Genomic DNA, 18,252 nt, shown 5'->3' with positions numbered 1-18,252 from the left:
CTTGGTTTAAAAAAGGTTGGTGACCCTTGTTTTAAAGCATTTATGGCCGATATTATCAGACATCTCTAGTTTAAAGTCCTATCCAACAATTGCAACAACGACTTTTTACTGTCAACTGAGTTTCGTTTTTTAGTGATTTTCGACGCAAAAAATGTGCCTTGGCTCAAAAAAAGGGTTGGAAAAACACTGCTGTATGTTGCAAAAAACAACTTCCTGTTAGAATTCCGTTTGTCCTTGAAGGCAACATGCCGCGTTCAGGCCCCTCCTCCACCCCGGAGCAGGTAAGCCAACTTCTCGGGCTCTCAGTTTATAAACGTGACGTGTCCACCGCCTCTTTCCTTCAGGTGGGACTGGACTCTGCCGGCCCACAGCCATGGCCGAATCCCAGCTGGTGTGCATGGAGGACGGCCACATCGGGACCCCGGTCCCGGAGACCCGGCCGGAGTTCTACTACAGCGAGGAGCACCGCGCCGCCGTCGAGCAGCTCCTGAAGAACGGCGACGGCGCCTTCAAAATGCGCCTGCGGGAGGACGAGGTGAAGGACTTCCTGTCGGCCCGGGAGGTCAAATTGTTGACCAACACCTTCAAGAACTACGAGGCGGCGGCGGCGGGGGAGGAGAAGGAGAAGGAGAAGGGCGGCCACGACGCGACGGGGTCACCCGCCGAGTCGTCCCCGGGGGACTCGGGGGTTCATTCCACCTACTGGCCGCAGATGTCGGACACGGAGGTGCCGCCCCTGGACATAGGCTGGCCCAGCGGGGGGTTCTTCAAGGGGGTGACCCGGGTGGCGGTCCACACACACCCACCCAAGGACAACGGGCCCCACATTAAGGAGGTGGTGCGCAGACTCATACAGGCGGCCAACAAGGTGAGCGTCGTCATAATAACCATGTCAAATATCATTTATACACATTTATGTATATATAAGCACATGTATATATATATATCCATCCATCCATTTCCTACCGCTTATTCCCTTTTTGGGGTTGCGGGTGGCGCTGGCGCCTATCTCAGCTACAATCGGGCGGAAGGCGGGGTACACCCTGGACAAGTTGCCACTTCATCGCAGGGCCAACACAGATAGACAGACAACATTCACACACACTATATATATATATATATATATATATATATATATATATGTATATATATATATATATACATGCACGTGTATATATCAGACATTTATGTATATATATGCACGTGTGTGTATATATATATATATATATATATATATATATATATATATATGTATATCAGACACATTTATGTATATATATGCACGTGTGTGTGTGTATATATATATATATGCGATGAGGTGGCGACTTGTCCAGGGTGTACCCCGCCTTCCGCCCGATTGTAGCTGAGATAGGCGCCAGCGCCCCCCGCGACCCCAAAAGGGAATAAGCGGTAGAAAATGGATGGATGGATGGATATATATATATCAGACACATTTATGTATATATACGCACGTGTATATATATATCAGACACATATTTATATATATACATGCACATGTGTATGTATATATATATATATATATCAGACACATATTTATGTATATATACGCACGTGTACATATACATATATATATATATATATATATATATATATATATATATATATATATATATATATATAGTGTGTATAAATATGTGTCTGATATATATATATATATATATATATCAGACACATATTTATGTATATATACGCACGTGTATATATATATATATATATATATATATATATATCAGACACATATTTATATATATACATTCACATGTGTGTGTGTGTGTATATATATATATATATATATATATATATATATACACATATATATATATGTGTATATACACACACACATACATATATATATATATATATACACACACATATACATATATACATATATATATATATATATACACACACATATACATATATACATATATATATATATATACATATATATATATATATATTAGGGCTGGGCAACGATTAAAAATTTTAATTGAAGTTAATCGCACTATTTCTCTAATTAATCACGTTTAACTGCATTGTATACGCAAAGCCCAATAATAAATTCAAAAGTAGTGTGTAGTGCACCTTTATTGGAATATTCTCCCACATGAACAAAAGCGCCAAAACATTTGTTGTGCAAACACAATTTAAATCAGTCCTTGTTAAACAGTAGCAGTTAAATAGCATATTTTATGAAAATCAACTCCAAAAATGTAAATACAAACATTTAAGCTTATTGCCACTGCCAGGGTATTTAAGTTATCCTGTTTGTTATGGAAAATAAATATAATCTACATACAAATCTCTGAGCCACAATCATAACATCTGAAAAGGCAATTTCTGAGGTAACAGCAGAATTTTTTTTTTTATCAGGGATCTTATGTTTAAAAAACCTATATTATAGGTAGTGGGCTGTTTTAGGGAATTTTGGATCAAATTATCCGTAGTAGCAATATTAATAATGTTGTGTTTATTCTGCGTAGTGCACTTAAAATAATTACGATCATGTCTAGGAATTGATATGATGGGAATTTTCCGATTGTTTGCTTGGTGCTTTGATAAACTGAACGCATATACATGGTACTATATTGTGATGTTATGAGCCAGGGAATAAAAGAACTACCCTACCCAGCATACAACAGGAGTGACGAGCATGCGCAGTAGCCCGGTATAGGTTGTGTGTCGCCATGACAGCATCTTGTATGTTGTGATATGCACGCTCTGAAAGTAAACGTTAAGAACTCAGCCAACACTCCTCGTCTGCATCATTTATAAATAGACAGACAACACATATACTCCGCTGCTTCACAGGCCGCTGGATGTAGCCGGCAAAGTATTCCCATGCTAGCTAGCCGGTCTAGCAAGCACGCGTCATTCAGTCCAAAACGGCCCGATCTATCCACATCCAGAATTGTCTGGCGGTCGTAAGTGATCCCGGAGTGACCACGCTGTAAGACAGCCATGAAATTTGCAGAATTGTCTGGTATTTTTGCCAAATGTTCCATCTTTACCAAGAGCCCCTCGACGCCGCCATCTTGTTAAGAAAAGGCGTTAACAAAATAAAAGCATGTAAACAACACGCAAATGTGCGATAAAATAATTGTCGGCGTTAATAGATTGATGAGTTAACTCATAATTAACGCATTAATTTGCCCACCCCTAATATATATATATATATATATATATATATATATATATATATATATATATATATATTTATATCTCAAACACATATTTATGTATATATACGCACGTGTACACACATATATATATATATATATATATATATATATATATATATATGTATATTAGTGTGTATAAATATGTGTCACATATATATATATATATATCAGACACATTTATGTATATATACGCACGTGTATATATATATCAGACACATATTTATATATATACATGCACATGTGTGTATATATATATGTATAAATATATATATATATATATATATATATATATATATCAGACACATATTTATGTATATATATATATATATATATATATCTAGAAACATATTTATACACACTAATATATATACATATTTATACACACTAATATATATATTTATATATATATACATACATCAGACACATATTTATACACACTGTTATATATATATATATATATATATATATTAGTGTGTATAAGTATGTGTCCGATATATGTATATTCATATATATATATACACATGCGTATATATACATAGATATGTGTCTGATATATATATATATATATATATATATATATATATATATCAGACACATTTATACACACTAATATATATATATATATATATATATATATATATATATATATATATATATATATATATATATATATATAGCGTGTATAAATATGTGTCTGATATATATATATATATATATACATATATATATACATAAATATATATATATCAGACGAATTTATACACACTAATATATATATATATATATATATATATATATAGCGTGTATAAATATGTGTCTGATATATGTATATATATATATATATATATATATATATATATATGTATGTATATATATATATATATATGTATATATATATTGCGTGTATAAATATGTGTCTGATATATGTATATATATATATCTCAGACACATATTTATACATATATATATATACATATATCAGACACATATTTATACACACTATTATATATATATATATACATATATATTAGTTGGTATAAGTATGTGTCATATATATATATATATATGTATATATATATATATATACATATATCAGACACATATTTATACACACTATTATATATATATATATATATACATATATATTAGTGTGTATAAGTATGTGTCATATATATATATGTATATATATATATTTATATATATATATATATATACACACGTGCGTATATATACATAAATATGTGTCATATATCAGACACATTTATACACACTAATATATATATATATATATATAGCGTGTATAAATGTGTCTGATATATGTATATATATATATATATATATGCATATATACATATATATATACATATATATATATATATATATGTATATATATATATATACATATATATATATATATATATATATATATGTATGTATATATATATATATATATATGTATATATATATTGCGTGTATAAATATGTGTCTGATATATGTATATATATATATCTCAGACACATATTTATACATATATATATATACATATATCAGACACATATTTATACACACTATTATATATATATATATACATATATATTAGTTGGTATAAGTATGTGTCATATATATATATATATATGTATATATATATATATATACATATATCAGACACATATTTATACACACTATTATATATATATATATATATACATATATATTAGTGTGTATAAGTATGTGTCATATATATATATGTATATATATATATTTATATATATATATATATATACACACGTGCGTATATATACATAAATATGTGTCATATATCAGACACATTTATACACACTAATATATATATATATATATATAGCGTGTATAAATGTGTCTGATATATGTATATATATATATATATGCATATATACATATATATATACATATATATATATATATATATGTATATATATATATATACATATATATATAAATATATATATGTATATATGTATATATATATATGTGTATATGTGTATATATATATATATATATGTATATATTTGTATATATATATATATGTATATACATGTATATATATATCAGGCTTGCCACCGACAGTTTGTTTGTGTTTTAGTTTTTCCTCTGTGTGTGTTTAGTATTTCCTGTTTTCAGTTCCTGTCAGCACTCTTATTTTGTCTGTTTCCTGTTTTTTTCCCCGTGCGCTGTTTTCCCCTCAGCTGCGGCTGATTGGCACCTGGCCACACCTGATGTCAATCAGCCCGCTCCTATTTTACCTGCTTCGTTCCTCCAGTCAGTGCTGGATTTTTGTCACGTATTGCATGTCGCTTCTGTCATGTCTTATCGCACCTGTCGTGTCGTACCGTGTCGTGTCTTTGCAGCGTAGCGGTAAGCTATATTTGTTAGATGTTTGCAGCTTACTGTTTTTTGTTCCCTGCTTCCAGTTTGTTTTCATATCACAAGTACGACTTCTGTTTTCCTGCTCGCTAACCGCTAACTTCCACGCTAAGACCTTTTTTGTTTTTTGCTAGCTTCCATGCTAAGTTCCTTTTGTTTTCTACCTCCCATGCTAGCTCTCTTAGTTGGTTATGCGCCTCGTGTGCGCTTTTTCTTGCACTCCTTTTGTTTGTTTTGTTTTTGTTTTTGCTAGCTTCCATGCTAAGTTCCTTTTGTTTTCTAGCTCCCATGCTAGCTCTCTTAGTTGGTTATCCGCCTCGTTTGCGCTTTTTGTTGTACCCCTTTTCTTTGTTCTTGTTTTAGTATTTTAATTAAAACATGTTCACCTGCAAAATGCCTGCCTCCTTCTCTGCATCTTGGGGTTCGTCACTAACTCTGACAAGTATAGCACGTTTGTGGATTTTTATTTTTTTTTTAAAGTGACCGTAGTCGGACCAATGTGGTCTGTAAATGATGATCGGCACTAACCGCTAACTTCCACACTAGGCCCCTTTTTGTTTTTGCTAGCTTCCATGCTAAGTTTCTTTTGTTTTCTAGCTCCCATGTTAGCTCTCTTAGTTGGTTATGCGCCTCGTGTGCGCTTTTTCTTGCACTCCTTTTGTTTGTTCTTGTTTTTGTTTTTGCTAGCTTCCATGCTAAGTTCATTTTGTTTTCTAGCTCCCATTCTAGCTCTCTTAGTTTGTTATCCGCCTCGTTTGCGCTTTTTGTTGTACCCCTTTTGTTTGTTCTTGTTTTAGTATTTTAATTAAAACATGTTTACCTGCAAAATGCATGCCTCCTTCTCTGCATCTTGGGGTTCGTCACAAACTAACTCTGACAGGTATAGCACGTTTTTGGATTTTTTTTTTTTAAAAGGGACCGTAGTCGGACCAATGTGGTCCGTAAATGATGATCGGCACTAACCGCTAACTTCCACGCTAGGCCCCTTTTTGTTTTTGCTAGCTTCCATGCTAAGTTCCTTTTGTTTTCTATCTCCCATGCTAGCTCTCTTAGTTGGTTATCCGCCTCGTGTGCGCTTTTTCTTGCACCCCTTTTGTTTGTTCTTGTTTTTGTTTTTGCTAGCTTCCATGCTAAGTTCCTTTTGTTTTCTACCTCCCATGCTAGCTCTCTTAGTTGGTTATCCGCCTCGTTTGCGCTTTTTGTTGTACCCCTTTTGTTTGTTCTTGTTTTAGTATTTTAATTAAAACATGTTTACCTGCAAAATGCATGCCTCCTTCTCTGCATCTTGGGGTTCGTCACAAACTAACGCTGACAAGTATAGCACGTTTTTGGATTTTTTTTTTTTTAAAAAGGGACCGTAGTCGGACCAATGTGGTCTGTAAATGATGATCGGCACTAACCGCTAACTTCCACACTAGGCCCCTTTTTGTTTTTGCTAGCTTCCATGCTAAGTTCCTTTTGTTTTCTACCTCCCATGCTAGCTCTCTTAGTTGGTTATCCGCCTCGTTTGCGCTTTTTCTTGCACTCCTTTTGTTTGTTCTTGTTTTTGCTAGCTTCCATGCTAAGTTCCTTTTGTTTTCTACCTCCCATGCTAGCTCTCTTATTTTGTTATCCGCCTGGTTTGCGCTTTTTGTTGTACCCCTTTTGTTTGTTCTTGTTTTAGTATTTTAATTAAAACATGTTTACCTGCAAAATGCATGCCTCCTTCTCTGCATCTTGGGGTTCGTCACAAACTAACTCTGAGAAGTATAGCACATTTGTGGATTTTTTTTGTTTAAAAAAGGGACCGTAGTCCGACCAATGTGTTCTGTAAATGATGATCGGCACTAACCGCTAACTTCCACGCTAGGCTCCTTTTTGTTTTTGCTAGCTTCCATGCTAAGTTCCTTTTGTTTTCTACCTCCCGTGCTAGCTCTCTTAGTTGGTTATCCGCCTCGTTTGCGCTTTTTCTTGCACTCCTTTTGTTTGTTCTTGTTTTTGCTAGCTTCCATGCTTAGTTCCTTTTGTTTTCTACGTCCCATGCTAGCTCTCTTAGTTGGTTATCCGCCTCGTTTGCGCTGTTTGTTGTACCCCTTTTGTTTGTTCTTGTTTTAATATTTTAATTAAAACTTGTTTACCTGCAAAATGCCTGCCTCCTTCTCTGTATCTTGGGGTTCGTCACAAACTAACTCTGACAAGTATAGCACGTTTTTGGATTTAAAAAAAAAAAAAGGGACCGTAGTCGGACCAATGTGGTCTGTAAATGATGATCGGCACTAACCGCGCTCACCCTTTAGATTTTCCTGGCACTAAACCTGCAGAAAATAGTTCTTACATATTCTCTAATTTTAATAGCTTATTGTTTTGTCTTCGATGTGATTTTGCTATTTTCTTTACATTGTTTGAGTGTTTTCCATGCTTGTGTTGACATTTTTATTCTGCCTTCCTAGCTGACGGGATTATATTTAGAGAAAGGTACATTTCTAATAGGATTTTCTCCTGCTCCTTATTTTCCATAGGTCATAAAAATAATAACAATTATCAATATCGACACTTTTCAGCCCTATCGCCCAGCCCTACCCGACAAAAGATGATTTCTCGTGAGAAGATTTGTCCCTAGAATGACTTTTGTTGTCCTGCAAAGTTCCGCCTGCGTGCTGGTTATCCGACACTGTGCGTCTGTGACAAAAGTGCGTTTGTGCTTGCGCCGACACGACAGCCGGGGTCCGAGCAGTGTGTGGGTCCGTGTGGTCAAAGGACCATTGTGCGACATGAACAGTAAAAGACAAAAAAAAAGCAAGGCTCAAGTTCCACTCAGAAGTGCAACACATGGACTGACATGTCCGTGGTAGTTTGACCCTCTCATGAGGAGCGTCTGTTTAGTTCCTGGTGTTTGACTTGCCCGTATTGAACGAAGGTGTGTTCGGGTGCGGATGTGCATCCTGGAGTGTTTTGTTTTGTTCCCACGTTGACAAGACGTCCCTGATCTTCCAGTAAAAACGTACACAAAAGGTGTTTACAAGGTCTAACATAATTGATGGCTTGGATGTTGTCATCAAGTCTTGAAATCTATTTTAGTCGCCTTACCACAAAAACGCACTTTGGGAATTCCCCAGTGTGGCAGACCTTGGTGTGCATGAGGTGTGTTGAGAAGTGACAGAGATGCAGCAACACTAGGGCTGCAGCTTTCGATTATTTTAGTAACCGAGTAATTTATTGATCAGTTTGTTGGATTAATCTATCCATCCATCCATCCATTTTCTACCGCTTATTCCCTTTCGGGGTCGCGGGGGGCGCTGGCGCCTATCTCAGCTACAATCGAGTCATCAGAAAAAACAGTTTTAGCCTCAGTGTGTATTTTTCGGGAAAATAGTTAAAAGAAAGATTTTAGTACTTGCCATAACCTTTATTACCTTGTATTTACCCTTTCGACTGTCTTCGACTTTTTACTTACCTTCTTCAACCGTCTTTTACCTTGTTTCGCCATCTTGTTTTACCGACTATATTCTTTATTTTACTTTTTATTTGCCTTCTTTGACTGTTTTTATCTTTTTTTTGTCTTATTTTAACTTCCATAGTCCTTTTTACCTTTTATTTAACCTTACTTTACCTTTGATTTAAATTAATAAAATTTAACTTTTATCCACCTTATTTTACCTTCTATTTTCCTTTTATTTACTTCTTTTACCATCTTTATTTCTTTTGTTTACCTTTTATTTACCTTCAATTTAATTTATACTTATCTTCTTATCCCTTCTATTTACCTTTTATTTATCTTCTTTTACTGTTTCTTACTCCTTTTACCTTCTTATATTCCTTCTTTTACCTTTTATTTACCATATTTTAACTTATTTTACCTTCTATTTTCCTATTATTTCCTTGTTTTACTTTCTACATTCTTTCATTTACCTTTAATTGAATTTATGCTTACCTTCTTATTTCTTCTGTTAACCTTTTTATGTTGTTTTACCTTTTACTTATCTTCTTTTACCTTTTATTTACCATATTCTATTTTACCTTCTATTTTCCTATTTCCTTGTTTTACCTTCTACATTCTTTAATTTACCTTTAGTTGAATTTATACTTACCTTCTTATTCCTTCTATAAACCTTTTTATGTTGTTTTACCTTTTACTTCTTTTACCGTTTTTTTTAACTTCTTTTACCTTTCATTTACCTTCCATTTACCATATTTTAACTTATTTTCCTTTTTATTTTCCTTTTATTTCCTTGTTATACCTTGTATATTCCTTCTCTTACCTTTAGTTGAATTTATACTTACCTTCTTATTCCTTCTATTAACCTTTTTATGTTGTTTTACCTTTTAATTATCTTCTTTTACCGTTTTTTACTTCTTTTGCCTTTTATTTACCTTCTATTTACCATATTTTAACTTATTTTACCTTCTATTTTTCTTTTATTTACTTGTTTTACCTTCTATATTCCTTCTTTTACCATGTATTTACCTTTAGTTGAATTTATACTTACCTTCTTATTCCTTCTATTAACCTTTTTATGTTGTTTTACCTTTTACTTATCTTCTTTTACCGTTTTTTTTAACTTCTTTTACCTTTCATTTACCTTCTATTTACCATATTTTAACTTATTTTACCTTCTATTTTCCTTTTAATTCTTTGTTATACCTTGTATATTCCTTCTCTTACCTTTAGTTGAATTTATACTTACCTTCTTATTCCTTCTATTAACCTTTTTATGTTGTTTTACCTTTTACTTATCTTCTTTTACCGTTTTTTAAACTTCTTTTACCTTTAATTTACCTTCTATTTACCATATTTTAACTTATTTTACTTTCTATTTTCCTTTTATTTCCTTGTTATACCTTCTATATTCCTTCTTTTACCTTCAGTTTAATTTATACTTACCTTTTTATTCCTTCTATTAACATTTTTATGTTGTTTTACCTTTTACTTATCTTCTTTTACCGTTTTTTTTACTTCTTTTACCTTTTATTTACCATATTTTAACTTATTTTACCTTCTATTTTCCTTTTATTTTCTTGTTTTACCTTCTATATTCCTTCGTTTACCATGTATTTACCTTTATTTTAATTTATACTTACCTTCTTATTCCTTCTATTAATCTTTTTATGATGTTTTACCTTTCACTTATTTTTTTTACCATTTTTTTTTTACTTCTTTTACCTAAAAATTGACCTTCTTTTACATTTCATTTACCTACTTTTCTCTTCTATTTACATTATTTTACCTTCGACTTACCTACAATTTTCTCTGTCCAATTATGCCTTTGTTACCCTCAATTTAAGTTGTTTTCACCTTTCTGTTTACCATTTTGCCATCTTTTACCTACTATCCAACTGGTTTGACCTTCTTTTATGCGGTCTGGATAATTAGTTACTCTCATTTAACGCTTAACCGACGCAACACAAAATAAAAGTTTTTATCTCATGGCGTTAGTCGTTGCAACCAAATGTATTTGTGGTGTGGTCACAACCACCGAATGAATGTTGGAGGAAAACACTGGCAAGTGTAACAGTGAGAGTTAGAAGAGCGCAAGTTATTAATATTTTTGGTAAAGTTCCTCATTGGTTGAAGTCCAGTTTTAGCAGTTCCAGTTTATATTCATGTTCCCCTTCTCTACAGGACAATGACACTACTTCGGTCTTATCCACCTGGTTAACAAGTGATTTTTATCACCGCAGCGCCTTGGTTTGTAGGAAAGAGCCGGTGGGGGTGGGAGTGATTAATGCCTGCTCAAAGGTCCACTAAGGACCCGAAGCGCTTTTGTGTGTTTGTTATTCCAGCATTGCTCAGCTGACTCATCTCCTCCTGCTGACACACTCTGCCCAGGCAGGCAAGAACTGGGTCAGTGCCAGGCTTGTTTTACCGGCTGCTATTGCGCAACTCTGGCTCGGGACTTAATTAATGTCGGAAACTTCTTTTCTTTCCTTCCGTCCGTCCTCCATTACTTTTACGCTCTCTCCGCATGCTTGTTGTCCTGCCGCTGGTCTCCAAAGCTCAGCACCCTCCTAGAATTTTAAGTGGTGAGCGCTAGGGTTTCTAATACGACCGTTTACATTTCACATGGCCTCCGTCTGGTTTACTGCCTTTGAGACTTTGCGTCACTCTGGAAACTTTGCTCTTACTCGACTTTGCCGTTGTCAGACAGAAAGTAAGGTTGTTCGGTTCGTCTTAAAAGACCTTTTGCCGCTCATCCGAATAGGCTCCATCAGTTCATGCTCATAGACTTTGATTGGTCAGCTCTAGAAGTGATGAAGCCTACTCGGATGAGCGGCGAAATGCCTTCTAAGACAAACCAAACAGTCCAGTGGCGATCGATTGAATGCCCTAAGATGATAATTGACCTGAGGGAATGAGAACCTTGGTAGACATGCCAAGGGTACTTCGGCCAGAAAGGAAACCACACTGGCTTTCGGGAAGAAGGTCTTCCAAATTAACCGTGTTGAGACGCAATCAGGCCAGTATTTTACCAGCTACGTAAAGAAGTGAAATACCGTGATAATTGTCAACACTGTCGGTTGCCTTTTCGCTTATGTCATGGGTGTCAAACTCTGGCCCAATTTAATTTGGCCCTTAAGGCAATATCAAATTAACATTAGAGCTGGCCCGCCGGTATTATACCGCATTCACCGCTAATACTCTTACTTGCCAACCCTCCCGATTTTCCCAGAAGACTCCCGAATTTCAGTGCCCCGCTCGAAAATCTCCCGGGGGCAACCCTTCTCCCGAATTTCTCCCGATTTCCACCCGGACAACAATATCGAGGACGCTGCCTTTATCGTACTCTACAACCTGTCGTCATGTCCTCTTTTCCTGCCTACAAACAGCGTGCCAGCCCAGTCACATAATATATGCGGCTTTTACGCACCGCAATGAATGCAAGGCATACTTGGTCAACACCCATACTGAAGGTGGCCGTGTAAACAACTTTAAAACTGTTACAAATATGCACCACACTGTGAGCCCACACCAAACAAGAATGACAAACACATTTCAGGAGAACATTCGCAACATAAACACAACAGAACATGAACCCCTTGCAGCACTAACTCTTCCGGGACGCTACACTGTACACCCCTCCCGCCCCTGCTACCAACATTTTTTTTTAATTTTCATTTTATTTAATATGCCATTGATATTCTTTCGTTTGTTTTTTGAAAGTTGATTTTGCACTGTTAAGTTATATAAGCGTTGCTTGTTTTATATTCGGTGTTGCGGACTGGACACTGGCCGAAAGTGGAGTCGGCTGTCTTTGTTGCTTTGTTGGGTCTGCTCCTGTCTCTGGCCATGCTCCCTCCACCCCAGCGGACCATGGCGTGGAACACCGCAGAGGCCACCACAGTGGATATGTTTCTTTTATTTTTTATTCATAGCTGTATGTAGAAGTGTCTGGTTGTATCTGCTGCTTTAATGTCCTCTGTGTACTTTGATGTTTGATATTTCCCTCTTACACACATGGAAGAGGGATGTGTACCATGGCTATGAGGTTTTGTTTTTTTTTCCCTTGGCCTCAGTCTGCACCTCCTCCCCAGGGCCCAGGCTAAGACCGAATTTTTTATATTATTTTAATCTTCTATTTTTTTTTCTCCCATTCCCCCCACCCCCCCTCTTTGTTTACCTTTATCTCATCTTTTTTGTAAGGGGCGCTGGAAGCCGGCAGACCCGTCAGCGATAAATGATAAATGGGTTGTACTTGTATAGCGCTTTTCTACCTTCAAGGTACTCAAAGCGCTTTGACACTACTTCCACATTTACCCATTCACACACACATTCACACACTGATGGAGGGAGCTGCCATGCAAGGCGCCAACCAGCACCCATCAGGAGCAAGGGTGAAGTGTCTTGCTCAGGACACAACGGACGTGACGAGGTTGGTTCTAGGTGGGATTTGAACCAGTGACCCTCGGGTTGCGCACGGTCACTCTCCCCACTGCGCCACGCCGTCCCTAGCGATCCTGTTCTGTCTCCTGGGATTGTGCTGAAAATTTTAATTTTCCTGAAGGAACTCTCCTGACGGAATAAATAAAGTACTATCTAAAGCAAATCAGTTTGGCAAACTGAGCAATAATTAACATTTTTATTCTTGCACTTTCTCTGGCTACTTGAATGTTTGATTCATTCATTATTGTTGTTTTATTTTCAAATGTATTATTAGCCTTTGGAAAAAGTTTATTTTGATACTTAACTCAGCGGGCTGCAAATAGAAAAGAGGCATTGAATTTTTATTCAAATTTTATTTGATATGTCATTGATATTTTTAAATTATTATTATTATTATTATTTGAAACTCGATTTTGCATGTCACTATAAAGTAACATAAGTTTTGCTTGTTCAATAGTCATTGCAAAACTTGTTTAGGTCTTATTAAAAGGGTTAATTTGTTCAATTTTGGCCCGCGGCTTTGTTCAATCAATCAATCAATGTTTACTTATATAGCCCTAAATCACTAGTGTCTCAAAGGGCTGCACAGACCACCATGACATCCTCGGTAGGTCCACATAAGGGCAAGGAAAACTCACACCCAGTGGGACATCGGTGACAATAATGACCCAGTGGGACGTCGGTGACAATGATGACTATGAGAACCTTGGAGAGGAGGAAAGCAATGGATGTCGAGCGGGTCTAACATGATACTGTGAAAGTTCAATCCATAATGGATCCAACACAGTCGCGAGAGTCCAGTCCAAAGCGGATCCAACACAGCAGCGAAAGTCCCGTTCACAGCGGAGCCAGCAGGAAACCATCCCAAGCGGAGGCGGATCAGCAGCGCAGAGATGTCCCCAGCCGATACACAGGCGAGCAGTACATGGCCACCGGATCGGACCGGACCCCCTCCACAAGGGAGAGTGGGACATAGAAGAAAAAGAAAAGAAACGGCAGATCAACTGGTCTAAAAAGGGAGTCTATTTAAAGGCTAGAGTATACAAATGAGTTTTAAGGTGAGACTTAAATGCTTCTACTGAGGTGGCATCGCAAACTGTTACCGGGAGGGTATTCCAGAGTACTGGAGCCCGAACGGAAAACGCTCTATAGCCCGCAGACTTTTTTTGGGCTTTGGGAATCACTAATAAGCCGGAGTCCTTTGAAGGCAGATTTCTTGCCGGGACATATGGTACAATACAATCGGCAAGATAGGATGGAGCTAGACGTGTAGTATTTTATACGTAAGTATTAAAACCTTAAAGTCACATCTTAAGTGCACAGGAAGCCAGTGCAGGTGAGCCAGTACAGGCGTAATGTGATCAAACTTTCTTGTTCTTGTCAAAAGTCTAGCAGCCGCATTTTGTACCAACTGTAATCTTTTAATGCTAGACATGGGGAGACCCGAAAATAATACGTTACAATAGTCGAGGCGAGACGTAACAAACGGATGGATAATGATCTCAGCGTCTTTAGTGGACAGAATTGAGCGAATTTTAGCGATGTTATGGAGATGAAAGAAGGCCGTTTTAGTAACGCTTTTAATGTGTGCCTCAAAGGAGAGAGTTCAGTTTTTAAATTTTGGCCCACTCTGTATTTGAGTTTGACACCCCTGGCTTATGTACTGTAGGTGCACAATGGAAGCATTCTTAAATTCCTGTGGAAGTTTGCTGTCCAGAAAGAGATGAATAGCTCGAGAGACAGACTGGAACCCCCATACTTGTAGATTTCTGCAGGGATGGCATTTCCACTGGACAGTTTTTTAATTGCTTTGTCAACTTCAGAGATGGAGGGTGGACGGTCAAGCTCTGTGTTGATCCTGATCTACAGTAGCCGTTTTATGTCTTCATCATTGACGGATGTTGAGAACTGCGTTGAAGTGAGGGATGTTTTCAAGAGTTGAGGAAATCGACAATAGACTTGCTAAAGCCAGCACTGCATTTGGAAGACTTCACTTGAATCTCTGGGAGAGTAGAGGAATCAGACTATGCACCAAACTTAAAGGTCTATGCTGAAGCTGTGGTTACCGCCCTCCTTTATGCGTGTGAGACTTGGACAGTCTACTCGAGGCATGCCAAGAAACTCAACCGCTTTCAAATGACGTGACTGGGGAAGCTTCTTCGCATTAGATGGTAGGACAAAACCACCAGATACTAAAGTACTTAATCGGGCTCACCTCCATGCTCTAGCGCTCGCAAAATCCCTGGGCTGGTCATCTATGAAGCATGACAGACTCACGCATACCACAGCAACTCTTTTATGTAGAGCTGAGACAAGGGAAGAGACGAGTCAGAGGACAGAAGAAAATGTTCAAGGACAATTTCAAGGGCTCACCAAAGCTTCTTAATATCCCCGCAGACCCATGGGAGACACTTGCTGAAAACAGGTCAGCTTGGAGGAGTGCAACAGCTGTTGGAACAAAGGCTGCTGAGAAAGCCCGCATCGAGGACTGTCAGAGGAAACGTGCCCTCCGGAAACAGAGGATGGACAATGCCCCCACAACAGAGCCAACCCCACACGTGTCCGCATAGCTCTGACGAGCCACACGCGGAGACATATCACCTTGCCGAGCCAGTAGATCTTCGCCTAGCGATGGTCAAACATATATATGTAAAAATTAGGTGAGAAAATTGGCGAAAAAAAGTTAGCATGCTTACTATAGAGACGGAGGTACTGAATACAGCACAGGTGTTGAAATCAAGACCCCTGTGCCAGGTCTGGCCTGCCACATCATTTTTAAAGGGGAACATTATCACAATTTCAAAAGGGTTAAAAACAATAAAAATCAGTTCCCAGTGGCTTGTTGTATTTTTGGACGTTTTTTTCGAAATTTTACCGGTGTCGGAATATCCCTAAATAAAGCTTTAAAGTGCCTTATATTCGGCTCTCTTCGAAACCACTATCCATTTCCCTGTGACGTCACACAGTGCTGCCAATGTAAACAAACAATGGGAATACCACAGCAAGATATAGCGACATTAGCTCGGATTCAAACTCGGATTTCAGCGACTTAAGCGATTCAACAGATTACGCATGTATCGAAACAGATGGTTGGAGTATGAAAATATTGAAGAAGAAACTGAAGCTATTGACGCTATTCATAGCCATAGCATGGCCGAATAGCTGCGTTAGCATCGCCGGTAAAATGTACGGACCAAACGATCAGGACTTTCGCATCTTTTGACACTGGAGCAACTTAAATCCGTCGATTGGTAAGTGTTTTTTTCACATTAAATGTGGGTGGAAGGAAACGTAATATAGTTGCAAATGCATCTGCAGGTTATCCATACATCTCTGTGCCATGTCTGCTTTAGCACCGCCGGTAAATAGCATGTTAGCATCTATTAGCGTAGCATGTTAGCATCGATTAGCTGGCAGTCAACATCAACAAAACTCACCTTTGTGATTTCGTTGACTTTATCGTTGCAAATGTATTTGCCGGTTATCCATACATCTCTGTGCCATGTTTGCTTTAGCATCGCCGGTCAAATGTGGAGACACTCTGGCACATTCAATGGGGGTCTGGCGGCAGACACTTTGGCATCTTGGGGCCAGTGGTGCAACTTGAATCCCTCCCTGTTAGTGTTGTTACACCCTCCGACAACACATCGACGAGGCATGATGTCTCCAAGGTTCCAAAAAATAGTCAAAAAAACGGAAAATAACAGAGCTGAGACCCTGTGTCTGTAATGTGAAAATGAAAATGGCGGGTGTGTTACCTCGGCGACGTCACATTCTTGACGTCATCGCTACAAGAGCGATAAACAGAAAGGCGTTTAATTCGCCCAAATTCACCCATTTAGAGTTCGGAAATCGGTTAAAAAAATAAATGGTCTTTTTTCTGCACCATCAAGGTATATATCGACGCTTGCATAGGTCTGGTGATAATGTTCCCCTTTAATGGTCCGCGAAAACCTGGATATAAGACGTGTCAATAAAGTAACATCTTTTTTTCCTAAATGTATAAGTATTGCAAAAAATATAATATATTCCATTTATTCTCAAAACAATTGTGTTGTTCAAATAGAAATGAATAGTTAAATATTTTCTTGACCTATGATTTCAAATCCATGACATAAATAAAAAAATTTAAAAAACCTGCTCAGTGGCCTTGTGTTTAGAGTGTCCGCCCTGAGATTAGTAGGTCGTGAGTTCAATCCCGGTCTTTATAGTCTTACCAAAGACTATAAAAATAGGACCCATTATCTCCCTGCTTGGCACTCAGCATCAAGGGTTGGTATTGGTTAAATCGCCAAAATTATTCCCCAAGCACGGCCCCCGCTGCTGCTCACTGCTCCCCTCACCTCCCGGGGGGTGGAACAAGGAGATGGGTCAAATGCAGAGGGTAATTTAACCACGCCGAGTGTGTATGTGTGACTATCAGTAGTACTTTAACTTTGAAGTGTACACTGTAAAAATGACAATGATTTTCCGTTAAAAAGCTGGCAGCTCAGTTGCCAGACCTTTACCGTAAAAAAAATGTTGTACCGTTTTTCCAATTACAGTAATACACTGTAAAAACATCAACCAGAGATTTTAAGGTAGAAAACTGGCAGCTCAGTTGCCAGAAGTAGTACCGTTTTTTTTTTTGTTTTTTTACAGTAGTGTATGGTAAACCCCTGGAATTTTACAAAAAAAAGTCTGGCAATTGAGCCGAATAATCGAATTCTTGGGCAACTTTTTAATAATATCATGAAGCAAGTTCTTATACATTAATATTTATGAAATTATTGATTATCTGAGGCCAGC

General features: G+C 37.2%; 1 protein-coding gene across 1 annotated transcript in view; it reads left to right on the top strand.

Moving 5' to 3' along the window:
* The first annotated feature begins 260 nt into the window (after nucleotides 1-260).
* The window catches only part of fam83fb (family with sequence similarity 83 member Fb), a 53,714-nt gene continuing 35,722 nt past the window's right edge, over nucleotides 261-18,252 (top strand). The window contains exon 1 of the mRNA XM_061914481.1: nucleotides 261-868. Coding sequence (XP_061770465.1) covers nucleotides 374-868 — 495 coding nt within the window. The 5' untranslated portion in view covers nucleotides 261-373. The remainder of the gene's footprint in view (nucleotides 869-18,252) is intronic.

Source organism: Nerophis ophidion, linkage group LG01 (genome assembly GCF_033978795.1).
Source record: "Nerophis ophidion isolate RoL-2023_Sa linkage group LG01, RoL_Noph_v1.0, whole genome shotgun sequence".
Classification (NCBI taxonomy): domain Eukaryota; kingdom Metazoa; phylum Chordata; class Actinopteri; order Syngnathiformes; family Syngnathidae; genus Nerophis; species Nerophis ophidion.
Note: the sequence above shows the minus strand (reverse complement) of the source record. Positions and strands in the feature narration are given on the sequence as shown.